The sequence below is a fragment of the Brassica oleracea genome, unplaced genomic scaffold (genome assembly GCF_000695525.1).
Source record: "Brassica oleracea var. oleracea cultivar TO1000 unplaced genomic scaffold, BOL UnpScaffold01042, whole genome shotgun sequence".
NCBI lineage: Eukaryota > Viridiplantae > Streptophyta > Magnoliopsida > Brassicales > Brassicaceae > Brassica > Brassica oleracea.
In genome coordinates this window covers 11,160-24,303 of record NW_013617615.1, presented here as the reverse complement: position 1 = coordinate 24,303, position 13,144 = coordinate 11,160, and the positions used below count along the sequence as shown (strand labels likewise).

The 13,144-nt window shown below is 32.0% G+C and overlaps 2 protein-coding genes across 2 annotated transcripts; one reads left to right on the top strand and one right to left on the bottom strand.

Annotated features, from left to right (window-relative positions):
• Nucleotides 1–4,752: 4,752 nt before the first annotated feature.
• On the top strand, nt 4,753–5,824 carry LOC106320742 (40S ribosomal protein S25-4-like). Its single transcript, XM_013759108.1, has 4 exons — nt 4,753–4,839; nt 4,915–4,989; nt 5,237–5,371; nt 5,531–5,824. Exons 1-4 carry the CDS (start codon nt 4,837–4,839, stop codon nt 5,642–5,644), a joined length of 327 nt encoding a protein of 108 aa, XP_013614562.1. The 5' UTR covers nt 4,753–4,836; the 3' UTR covers nt 5,645–5,824.
• Nucleotides 5,825–6,625: 801 nt separating this feature from the next.
• LOC106320739 (glutathione S-transferase T3-like) lies at nt 6,626–9,537 on the bottom strand. The gene is made up of 4 exons (XM_013759105.1): nt 9,473–9,537; nt 9,185–9,244; nt 8,238–8,786; nt 6,626–6,698 (listed from the first exon to the last, which is right to left on the bottom strand). The coding sequence occupies exons 1-4, from the start codon at nt 9,535–9,537 to the stop codon at nt 6,626–6,628; spliced, it is 747 nt and encodes a 248-aa protein (XP_013614559.1).
• Between the last annotated feature and the right edge of the window lie 3,607 nt (nt 9,538–13,144).

Sequence of the window (13,144 nt, the reverse complement as noted above, 5' to 3'; positions counted from 1 at the left end):
TCAAATTAGTATATATGTAATAAAAACTGATAATCTATTTTTTGGTCAACATAGTATGATTTAGTATTGATGATTTTGCACTGATATAAATATTTATAAAATAAATAAATTATGACAATTAATTAATATTTATTTACATTTTATTTTTTTAATTTATACGTATAAAGTACATTTTTTAGTTAGATATGTAATTTTATGTAGACTATTTAATTGGTTTGGTTATCATTGAATATATGTGTTGCATGTACTTATCATTGTTGTTTTAAATAGGTTAGAGTTTTGATTAATTATGTTAATTTCATTTAGTTTGATTTATTATGTTAGATTTGTAAATATGTTTTATTGAAATTATACATGATTTATATGTATTATTTTAATAAATAAATAAAATCTTATCAATTCATAGTTACATTAAATAAACATGGCTACTGAGATTTTACGGAATATAAATATTTTGTAAAAAAAGTTAAAGCAATATAATATATTTTTTGTCAAATTTTATTTTAAATTTAAATAAAAAACTAAATATGACTTTTGGTAATATAATTTTATAAACCAAATAGTATATTTATTTAATTTAAACATTTTATTATTTCTAAAAAAGATAAGTATGACTATTAACATTTATTATATTTTATCAATAACTATAATAAAATTAGTTAATGAATGTTTTATTTCAATTTTATACAAATTGATTAAGTTTATGTGTATAACAAACCCAATTTTGAAATGAATAAAATACTTTGGAATTTTCATCTCTTATTCTTTTATTGTTTTATTTTTCATTCAAACAAATGCAATAGTCAGATGTAAAAATAGCCTTTTACTAAAACAATATACATTCAAAAATGAAATACTTTGGTCATTATTAGAAAAAAAATACTTTAGTCTTTCAATATATTTTTTGTTTTCAAATATTTAAAATTTTGGTGCAAACATCTTAATAATTATGGTGCATTGATAAATCAGTCACAATTTTTAAAACAATCATTCTAAATATCTAAATAAATTTGAAAATTGTATATTCAGTTGTGTTGTATCCAATTAACACAAAGATATACATTAGACGAATTTAAGACATATTATTAGGTTTATGTAATTAGGAAATGAAAATCTATAATACATAGTTATTAACAGAGATATGTTTTCCTATAGTTTTTTAAATAATATCATCTGTATTTATGCCTATATTATAAGTTGTATAATATAATTTATTCAGTAAAAATCGTTTTGACTGAATAAATTTACGCTCTTTCAAAAGGTAAAGATATTTCAATTTATCTTATTATTTTTTTGTTTCCAAATATTTAAAATATTAATGCAAACATTCATAAAAAAAACAAAATTTGTTTCAGTATAAATATTTTCCACTGAAAATAATATAATAATTTTTAAACTGTATATTAAATTGTAATGTATACAATTGACACATGTTTTTGAGTACCATGGATCTTCGTCAAAATATCAATTTATTATCATCATCTTTGCACTTGTCTCTTTTAGTGATTTCACTTTCCATTATCATCATGAAATGTTAGATCAGATTCATCATTAGAATAAAAATTATCAAATAAAATAAACATTGAAAGAATAAAACACACACATTTAATGTAAAACAGTTTATCAAAATGTATACCATTGAGACACATTTTGATTAAATTCCACTTCCCACTTTATTGCTCTCTTTAGGTTTTGATACACCAATCAAAAAATTTAATAAAACACATACATTTACTTTAACTCCATTGATAATTTAAAATACTCATAATATATATATTTAGTAATATATGTTTATTTCTGGTGTGGTGTTTATAGTGTTCATAACTTGTGTGAATGTTAATTGTTTTGTTTTGGAAAGTTTGTTGACAAAAAAATTGTTTTGTTTTGACATGACTCTTTGATAGAGTTTTTAGAGGGAACCAGATTTTGGTGTGCAACAAAAACAAAGAAAATAGTTAGATTTTATTTGCATGCAAGAGAAGAATTGGGATGGAGAATAAACTGAGCCATTTCTTTAGAACATTGGTTATATAAGGAGCCAATGGAGGGAGAAATGAGCATAAAATGTCTTGTTTTCATCTTTTATTACCAATCAATATTTACTGTAAAAATCACTATTATTGAAAAATGTTAAACTCATTCAAAAATGAAAATACTTCATTCAACATTGAACTTTTTATTTCCAAATATTTAAATGTTTGGGACAAACATCTTAATCATTATGGAAATGGATAAATTAGTCACAATATCAACATTTTCATTCAAAATAAATAAATTATTTAAAATTTATAGCAAACTGTGGTGCATCCCATTGACACACATTCAAAAAATATATACATTAGGCGATTATAAGACATATTATTAAGTTTATGTTAATTAGGAAAATAAAATCTAATATAAAATATATATTTTCGTCATAAAATTTTACAGTTATAAATAGATATATATATATACATACATATATATATATATATATATATATTTAAGATGTTTACTATAATAATTTATATAATATTATCTGTATGTATAGAATTTTATAATATGACTTATTCTGTAAAAATAGTTTTGATTGAATAAATTATACATCCCTTCAAAAAAAAAAATACTTCAATTCACCGTATCAATTTTTTGTTTCCAAATATTTTAAATCTTTACGCAAACATTTCAAATGAATAATGTACAACTATAAGAAATGTTTGATTTCAAATCTAAGTTACTTAAAGATAATTTGGTTATTACTAAATAGAATAATTTGATCTAAAAATACACACCTTAATAAAAAGATGGAATTAATACATCAATTTTTGGATATTAAAATTAGATAATTTATAATATTAAGTTAAAACTTATATAATTTAATAATTTATATTGAAATAAAAATCAATAATAAATTTAAAATGGGTTGGGTTTACATTATTTCGCAGCATTATCTAGTTAGTTAAAAGGGTAGCAAACATGCAATTTCATTCATTTACTGTCACACTTAAAAGATAATAATAAAATTTGGCTGACAAAAGGGATACTAAATTAAGATGCACGATAAGTCTATAAATCACACTTCAAATTAAATTATATTACTTAATGATTCTCCAGCTCATGCCAGATACAAACATTTTACATTTTACGTAATAATTGAATTATACCGATTGATAAATATATTTTTGTCATTCTTATAAGTTTAAGTTGTTTTGTATTTTATATGTATAAGAAAAAATATTATGTATCATCATGTTCCCAACTTAGTTTGATATGTGATTTCACATATAATATTTTATATTATTTCAAATATTTATTTTTGATATGTTGAATTACATCTATTATTTTAAATTGAACAACGATTTTTATTATGTTAAAATTGGATTATATTTTTCTTAAATTCATGTAGTTCAATTATTTTATTCGTAGGAAAAAATTCCCATGACTTTCATTAGAAAATTTGTTCTTCTTTAGATATATGCAAGATCAAAAGGAATGTTACTATATATTGAGATGGTTTTGATTAATGATGAGATAATTTCATCATATTTTTCAACTTCTGCTAATCCTGCAACTATAAAAATCCATATTTCATCCTTCAATTCTATATAACTTATAGCTTATATTTTAATTATTTCATAGGATAACCGCATTCATACAACAATTGAAGATAATAATTTTGTTAAGAAGTTCAAGAATAAGTTGGTAGAAGGTGAATCGAAAATAATTAACACATTTAAGATCAACTCTTACACCTGCGTTTTTAGAAATTTAGAAATAATCATCATGGCCAAATTGAATATATTGGGAAACATTATAACACCACAACTAAAAAATCTATAAATAAAATTTTAATTAAAATAAAATAAAAATACACAAAAAATAAAACTAATAAAATATTATCCAAAATTATTATATTTTGGTTTCTTACAAATATTCATGTCCGCGCATAGGCGCGAGTGAGTCACCTGGTTGAAAATAATTGTGGATAGCAATACCTAGTCCTTGCTCACAACTTCTGTAACTTTCTTGTATTCCACATCAGTTCATCACCTATAATTTTAAATTAGTAAAGAAAAAAAATATGTATAGTTTGATATATGTTGTTTTCAATAAAATTAAAAAACAAAATAAGTGTTTGATTTATATATATTAGATATCATATCAAAATAAACATAGAATTGAGTATTTAAAATATTTATTTAGGTTTCAATATCGATTTCAAATAATTTTGTGACGTGTTTTCAGATTTTCGGTTTATCCATTTAATTTTGATTGCTAACATTTCAGGTTCAAGTACATTCTCGGGTCTAGGGGGATTTTAGGTTTCTTTTCCCCAGGTTTACTAGCTAGTGCCCAAAATTGGCAAGAGGACACGAGAGAAATAAATTAAAGGCCATACACTCACTCATTAATTGGTGAAACTGTTAAGAAAGACCACTCATCATCTTTACCCTCAAGTTAATTTATGTATTTACCATAGAGAGAGAGATCCATGTATGAAAACAAACAATACTTAGAGAAAACCGATCTATAGTTAAATATTAGTGTCCATTGATGTGAATTTCGTCGAAGTATCACTGAAAATTTCACAATTATTGTTTGAAAACCAACATCACAAAAATCATCATAGGTGGTAATTGACTATTTTCTATCATTCGTTTAATTGGGCTCAACTGGGCTAAAATAACAGTAGATCATATTATTAAAACAGTAATGGGCTTTCTCGTGCCTTTTATAACGCTCCGAACTCAGAAACCCTAATATATAAGAAGAATAGCACTACCTTTCTCACTGTCGTCTCCGTGAGCCTCATCTTCGTTCGATCTCTAGTATACACGCCGATTGTGACTCAACATCATGGTTACTCTCTCTCCATCTCTCTGTATTGATTTTTCTGTTTCTCTTATCTAATTTGGAGTTTACCGTGTGTTTCAGGCGCCAAAGAAGGACAAGGTTCCACCACCATCATCGAAGCCGGCCAAATCCGGTGGTGGAAAACAGAAGAAGAAGGTTCGTATCCTCTACTATCATCTTTAGTGTAATCTACTTTGTGTTTAAGTTAGATTTTAGAGGTATCTGCTTGCATCTATTAATATGATTATAGAAACTCTTTTAGTCGAACTTAATGAATCTTCGAAATGTACTTGATCATTAAGCTCTATGTCTGATTCTGACATTTTTGTGTGTGTGTTAGCTTTGTTGTTTTTATTTTTATCATTTGTGTCTTAATTGTTGTTTTGTTTTAAAAAAAAAACAGAAGTGGAGCAAGGGAAAGCAAAAGGAGAAGGTGAACAACATGGTGTTGTTTGATCAGGCTACTTACGACAAGCTTCTCACTGAAGCTCCCAAGTTCAAGCTCATCACCCCTTCCATTCTCTCCGACCGTATGAGGGTATGCATATATCTCTCTGTCTCTACTTCATGTGTACATATATGATGTTGTTTGATTCTTTGCTTCCACAAATGTTGTATCATTCCCTAGTTGCTGCTCTCGTTCTCATCTAGAACGTCAATCTTGTGTTTTACGTTTCTGTCTCCTTGAAAAATACAGATCAACGGGTCTCTAGCAAGGAAGGCTATTAGGGAGCTAATGGCGAAAGGTGTGATCAGGATGGTCGCTGCTCACTCGAGCCAGCAGATCTACACTCGTGCCACCAACACCTAAACAGATTGACTTTGTCAATGGTTTGGTTCTCCAGTCTCATCTCAGTTTTTGCTTTTTGCTGTATACATTAATCTTCAGAGCTCTTTTTTATTTGGTTTTTCTTTACTACTTTGTACTCGAGAAACTCTTTTTTTGGGATTATGTCTACTTAATTCAGAATCATTTTCTATTTTTGCTCTCTATCATAATTTCATTCAGATATCCAAGTCAGTTTTTTTGTTCTTTTATTTGATTTCTCAATATTGCTCGTAAGAAATATAAGTATCAAAACTACTTTACTTGAAGTTTTATTTTTAAAATAATTTCACTAATTGTCATGTTTGCGGAGTTTTATTTCTTTGCAAAAGAAAGTCACTTGAGTCATACACATGGGCTTTTACTCTCCTTACTATTGAAAAAGCGAGAATCACACACTAATATTTACTCCATGTTTTCTTGGAGTAATAAAGTTTACTCCACTTTTCTCCTCTTTTCTCATTTTGTTTTTCACTTTTTCCACTTCTTTTTTAACCCCGTTTTCCACTCCTGTCTAGCCAATTGCTTGCACACATGGTTTTTAAGACAAGCCATTACACTATCATTAACCTCAGTCTCTTAACTGTGGTTTTTAGTTTCGGCTAAGAGACGGTTCTTAGTTTTTTTTTAGATTTTAACTAAGAAAAACTAAAAATCGTCTCTTGAATAAGAGATATAAGAGCATCATTATCTCACAACTCCATTAAGGGTCTCTTGATTAAATTTTAATAATATTTAAGGCATAAAAGTATTAAAGAGACTTTGTCAAGAACCCTGAGATTTTGATGTATACATTGCAAGTCTCTTGTTTTCGGGTTCTTGAAAAAAAAAAAATATTCAATATTTTTTTAAAAACTTTTTTTTTAATAAATAAAAGACAACATCTTAACACATAGATTTTAAATTAAAAACATGAAAACAAGATTATTAAAATAAACGAGAATTATTTGAAATAAGCATCAGAGATCAGTTGTTGTCTTCATCACCTCCAAATCTACGCCATATGTGTTCAACCAAATCATCTTTCAGTTGTTGATGCCTTTGTGTATCACGAATTCTTGTTCGAACACCCATCATATTTGCGATATTTGAAGGGATATCTGTAGAATACGTGAGATCAACATGTGAACTTCCGTGGTCTTTTCCTTGTTGGAACTCTTGAACATCAAATTGAGTGTATCCATCTCGTTTGTTTTCTACTATCATATTATGGAGTATGATACTTACTCTCATAATCTTCCTAATTTTTACTTTATCCCAACTCCTCGCTGGATTTTTAACAATGCCAAAGCGAGCTTGCAAGACTCCAAAAGCTCGCTCTACATCTTTTCGGACAGCTTCTTGACGCTGAGCAAATAAAACTGCTTGCGGCTCTTGTGGTATACGAATAAATTAGATAAAAGTTGACCATTTCGGATAAATACCATCGGTGAGATAATAAGTCATATTATACTGATGTCCATTGACAGAGAAAGTGATATTCGTAGCTTGACCATTTATTATGTCATCAAAAACTGGTGAACGATCAAGAACATTGATATCATTTAATGTACCTGGAGGTCCAAAAAACGCATGTCATATCCAGAGATCGTATGAAGCAACCGCCTCTAAAACGATTGTTGGTTTACCCGAACCACGAGCATATTGCCCTTTCCAATCGGTGGGACAATTCTTCCACTCCCAATGCATACAATCGATGCTTCCTATCATCCCGGGGAAGCCACGATACTCTCCAACATCAAGTAGACGTTGAAGATCAGCTGGTGTTGGTCTTCTTAAGTACTCTTCACCGAACAAATATATTATTCCTTCCACAAAATTTTCAACACATAACCGAGTTGTTGTCTCACCGAGCCGGAGGTATTCGTCGACGGTATCAGCTGCAGAACCATACGCCAAGACACGAATGGCGGCGGTACACTTTTGAAGTGGAGAGAGACTATTCCTTCCGAGACCATCTTTTGTTTCCCGAAAATATTGAACTTCGTTGGAGAGTCGATCCACAATGTGCAAGAACAATGGCTTGTTCATTCTAAAACGTCGTCGGAAGAAATTATGAGGATACATTGGAGTTTGACTGAAATAATCTTTCTATAAACGATTATGCCCTTCTTCACGATGTCTTTCAATATAAACTCTTTTTTTCCTTTTTTTTCTTCGTTCTTCTTGATTAGCTTGAATGGTAAAATTCTCAAATGCTTGATCAAAATGTTGATCAAAAAGCTCATCAAATGTATCATCAAAAGCTTCATCGAAAGTGTTTTGAGAAGAAGAAGAAGCCATTAACGTGATTAAAAAGAGTTTAAATAGAGAGTGATTAAGAGTTTAACGTGAAGGAAGAAAGTGATTAAGTGTTGAAGTGTTTATAAAGTGAGAGATTAAGAAGAGAAGTTTGTGATTAAAGAGAAGTTTGAGAAAGTGATTACACTTGAGATAAATTGAGAGAGATAGAAGGACTTGAGATGGCAGTTTAATATTGAGAGAGATAGAAGAAGTTTCATTTATACAACATTTGAAGACTTGTGTCCGTGATATACAACAACAACAACAAGTTTCATGTGCGTGTGAAGTCTCAGACTGTGAACCCTCGTCTAACTTCCTCCTTTTAGCGCTTCCTTCGTTTTTAGATGTAGCAATGGCACACCATTTTTGATCATTCCGAAGCTCCTTCCAAGCATGCTCAAGAATAATTTTTTTTCGGTGGTTGTTGAAGAAGATTTCATGAGCTCTGTTGAGAAAATCATTCTCATTTTTTCCACTTGTCTTCTCTCTGGTTGCTGCTTCAAAAGCCCCACAGAACTTGTTGACTTGATCATTGATCTTGTGCCAACGCTGCTTGCAATGAGTTGATTCTCGGTGTTCAGTGGCTGCAGCCTTGGGACTTGCCGCAAAGTAAGCGGCAATCCTATTCCAGAATGCCCCAGACCGTTGCTCATTTCCCACTACTGGATCCTTGCTTGTGTTAACCCAGGAGCTGATGAGCACCATAACTTCTACAGACGTCCACATCCTGCGTTCCCTACGCTCTGCAGTAGTATCTTGAGGGCAGCTTGAAGCTTCAGCTCCTTGAATCCCAAAGATAGGGACTTGCGATGAAGAAGATAGTTGGACACTATCTTCTACAAAACTAAAGACACCATGTTGACTCGTAAGGAGATCAACATAGTTCGTACTCTGCCGGTATGGATTGGAATCCATCCCCGAGAATGTCACAGAATGACACAGAAAGATAGAAAGAAAAAAAGAAGGAAAAGAAGACGGACAGAAAGATAGAAGGAAGAGAAGAAGAAGCTGAGACAGAAGAGAGAAAGAGAATAACACTATCTTAAATAGATCAAACACAATATGGAGTTGACATCAACCTAACACATTTATCACACTTCAATCACGCTTTCTATCTAACCATCAACCTAGCCATTACACCTATTTATTACTAACACAACCATAATATATCACTAAGCAGAATATTAACTACCTAACTCGACATCAAGGCGCTCAATAAATTGGACAGACGTAGACATTTACCTGTATTGCTCTGCTTTGCACTCCTCTGCTTTGAGGTTCCTTCCTCTTGCACCATGGATCCTTGAGATTGAAAACACACAAACACAGAAACAGGAAGTCAGAGACTACTAACTTGATCAACAATGTATTTGAGAAACCCACACACTCAAACATCAAGTCAGAACTTATACAAAACGATTTTATCAGTGACTTTTAAACATATCAAATTTGATCCATCTATACAACAAATCGATTTTGATCCATGAAATTTTAAAACATTTTAAGAACATGAGACAACAGAAGCTTTACCTTCGATTCGAGGAGAGCCACTGTAAGAGAGCTCCGTCGCCACCGAGAGACAGCTTCATCGCCATCGAGGAGAGCTCCGTCGCTGTCGAGGAGAGATCCGGCACCGTAGAGGAGAGCTCCCTCGCCACCGATACACCAAATCGAACCGAACAAACCAAAAAAAAAAGAGAAGAAATTGCAATCAGAACAAGTTGAACATAGATCAATCACATGCATGAGACAAAGAACCGGATTACCTTTCGATTAGAGGCGAGCAGACGCGTGGAAGCTTCGGCAACGTCGAGGAGAACCACCGAGAGACAGATTCGACGAGAATCAACATGTAACAACCGATCATAACAACAAGAGGCTCAATCACATGGATAATCGATCAAATCGCCAAACATATCGCCTTCGTCGAGAGAGAGAGAGGGGGTGAGAGAGAGAGAGAGAGAGAGAGAGAGAGAGAGAGAAAGAAAAGTTTGAGACGCGTTTAACGCGTAACCGAACCTCCACCCTCTCGTTTGTTGACACGCGTCCACCACGAGGCGTTCCTTCACGAGACGACAAAACACACGTCTCTTGCGTTTTTTTCCTTTTTTAATTTTCTTTTAATAAAAAAATAAGGAAGAAACGGGTTTAATTAACCGCGATAAGGATGCTCTAAGAACCGTCTCTTGAATAAGAGATATAAGAATCGTCTCTTAGCCGAAAAATGTTAAAAAAAAACAAAAAATGTCAAATTATGAGTTAAAAACCCCGACTAAGAGATCGGGGTTAATCATGCCTTTAGTATTCTCAACTCATCCAATAATGGTTACAAAAACGTCACTATCCCACACATGACAATGCATGAAATCAGCTTTTATTTTTCTTTGACATGAAAGCAATTTTAGATATTTGTTGCTTGTTCCCTTCTACAAAACTTATCTAGCGATTTTGTAATAATACCATTGCTATATTACTAGTTGAGCCAAAACTAGTTAATGTATGCGTAAAATGTAGATGTAAAACGAGTTAACCATTGGGCAATTTTAGTGTGCACTTTTTCAAGAGTGAGTTACCATAAAAAAAAAACACATTTTTCTTTTTTTCTACACAAAAGAACACATCTTGCTTGTTGCACACAATTTATAGAACTTAAGTATTTTTTGGACAAATGTACCCTTCAGCTAAGTTGTTGTAGATGTGTTTAGATTTGGATCTTGCGGTGAGTGTTGATTTTTTGTGTTTAAATAAAATATTTATGCATATAGTTATGTGGATACTATTTTCATGAACAACTTTTTCATATTCACGTAAATGTTTTTTAGATATTTTTTTGGGTATGTGGACATTTTTTTACATTTACCGTATCTATCACCACCTTCTTCTCTCAGAGTAGCCACATGCACCACCACCGTATCCACCTCTCACGTTTTTCATCTCTGTATCCACTACCTCCTTTTCCATAACCACCACAATCGCATCTACAACCATCTCCACCACATCCTCCATCTCCATTGTCGTATCCACAATCACCTCCACCACACCTTTACTAAAGTATCCACAACCACCTCCATCATCCCTCACGTCTTTCACCTCCCACCTCTGTATCACCACCTCCTCCTCCATAACCACCCCAACCTCCATCGAGCCTCTGCAAAAAATTCCCATAAATGTTTCCTTTCTTTGACTTCCACCACCTCTGGTGGGGAAGCCAGTCTCTTCCCCCTTTCGTTGCTCGAACTTGCTAACTCTATAGTACTACTATCTAACCTATTACCATCTTCGTCTTTCTCCAGTTCTCAGGACAAGCCCTGTAACTCACTATGAACAACACGGTAGAGATTAGCCATCAGAAACTCGGATGCATCGCGGCGAAGATCCAACCTTGCTTCAGCTAATTGCACTCTGTCTTCCCATGCTTTCCCCAATGCCCAATGTAAATCATTCTCTTTGACAGGAGCTGCCTCGACGATAACACCGCCATCGGAACTCACGGTGTTCTCCTTCTTAGCACCAAACACCTTTTTAGCACTGTCGACGAAGTTCAACATCAAAAGGACCCACGGTCGCTGCTTCCTCTCCCTGAAACTACCAATTGTAGCCCTCCATTCACCACCTCCATGGGGACCAATGATTTGGGCAATACGTCCCAGGTTGGTTTTTTCACGTATTGAAACCGCTGGATCCGAAGTAGTAGGATTTATTCTCATAATAAAAAATATGTTCAATTTTGAAGAATCGATGACTGCTTCAAAGATGCACTTGTTAGTACACCTGCAAGACCACCTTGCAAGGCTAAATACTTTTGGGTGACCGATAACGGATTCCATGAGAGGCTCTTCTTTATGCGATGCTTGGCAGAATTAGATCTAGAAATCTCTCCAGTGGTGTCCAACGGCCCTGAAGTCGCGCCTCTTTCGATCGGACACAAACGGTCTGTTACGCTCCACAGGAACATACCGATCTGGTCGTAATGGGTTAGGTTTTGAATCTAGGTTAAGGTTTTTAATTGGGATATATGTTAGGGTTTTGAATCGAGATTTGGGAAGAAAGAAGAATGCGTCTTTAAGTTGGATGAGAAATTGGGAAATTGATTTTCATGTTTGAAATATTAAAATAAAATAAAATTAAAAATATCTAACATCTAGAGGAATAAGTGTAACCAGAAGTTAGGTGTAAGAGTATTATGGAGAAATAACACACAAAAAGTATATGGCCAACATCATATGTATATTTTTGCTATTGCAAAGACAAAAAGTGTCTTTCCACGTAATTTTCTCCTTTTTGAATCTAATCTATTATCGATATAATTTTTCTGATACAAGAAATGACATGGACACATTTACCCTGAACCGAATCGAAAACATAGGTTATGTTTGGGTTTAGATCCTACCAAATACCTTAGCGGATCATACATCTCTAGAACTAAAGAACCGGAACCGAACTTGAACCGAACCGAATTGGAACCGAACTAAGAACTGAATAGACACCCAAATTTCTATAATATAATTTATATATTTATAAATATTAAGTATATTTTGTTTTAAAATAATTAAATAATTTTAAAATATTAATTATAAACAAAATACCTAAAAAGAGAATTACCAAAATGTTGTTTTATCCAAAATGTTTAAAATTATGTGAATTATCCAATTTTTTATCGAAAATCCAAAAAATATATTTAATCTGAAAAAATTCAAAAAATTTCTTACTTTTTAACCCAAATTAACCGAAAAATCGGAACCGAACCAGAACCCAATGGGATCCAAAATTATTTTGGATATTCCCTGGTTCCTAACTTTGATATTATAACCGATAACCAAAAAACCAAATCGGAACCAAACCAAATTTTCTAAATATCCGAACCTCTAGAAACAAAGAACTGAAAAATCAATAAAAACGAATCGGAACCGAAACCGAGAATCGAATGCCCATGACTACAAGAAATTGTGAAAAATGAAACCCTTGGAAAAATATGAAAACAATCCGTTAATTATTTACAAATGTTTTGTTTGAAAAAAGTTTACAAATGTTATCGACAAAAACTATCGTGAGTCGTACATATTTATCTTAATCCTTAACCCTTATATATCAATTAGTAACTTTTGATACTATTTTATATTATATGACTAGGGTCGGCCCGCCCGTCGGGCGGGAGATATTTTAAACATTAGTTGAATTGATATATCATATATTTAATATGTA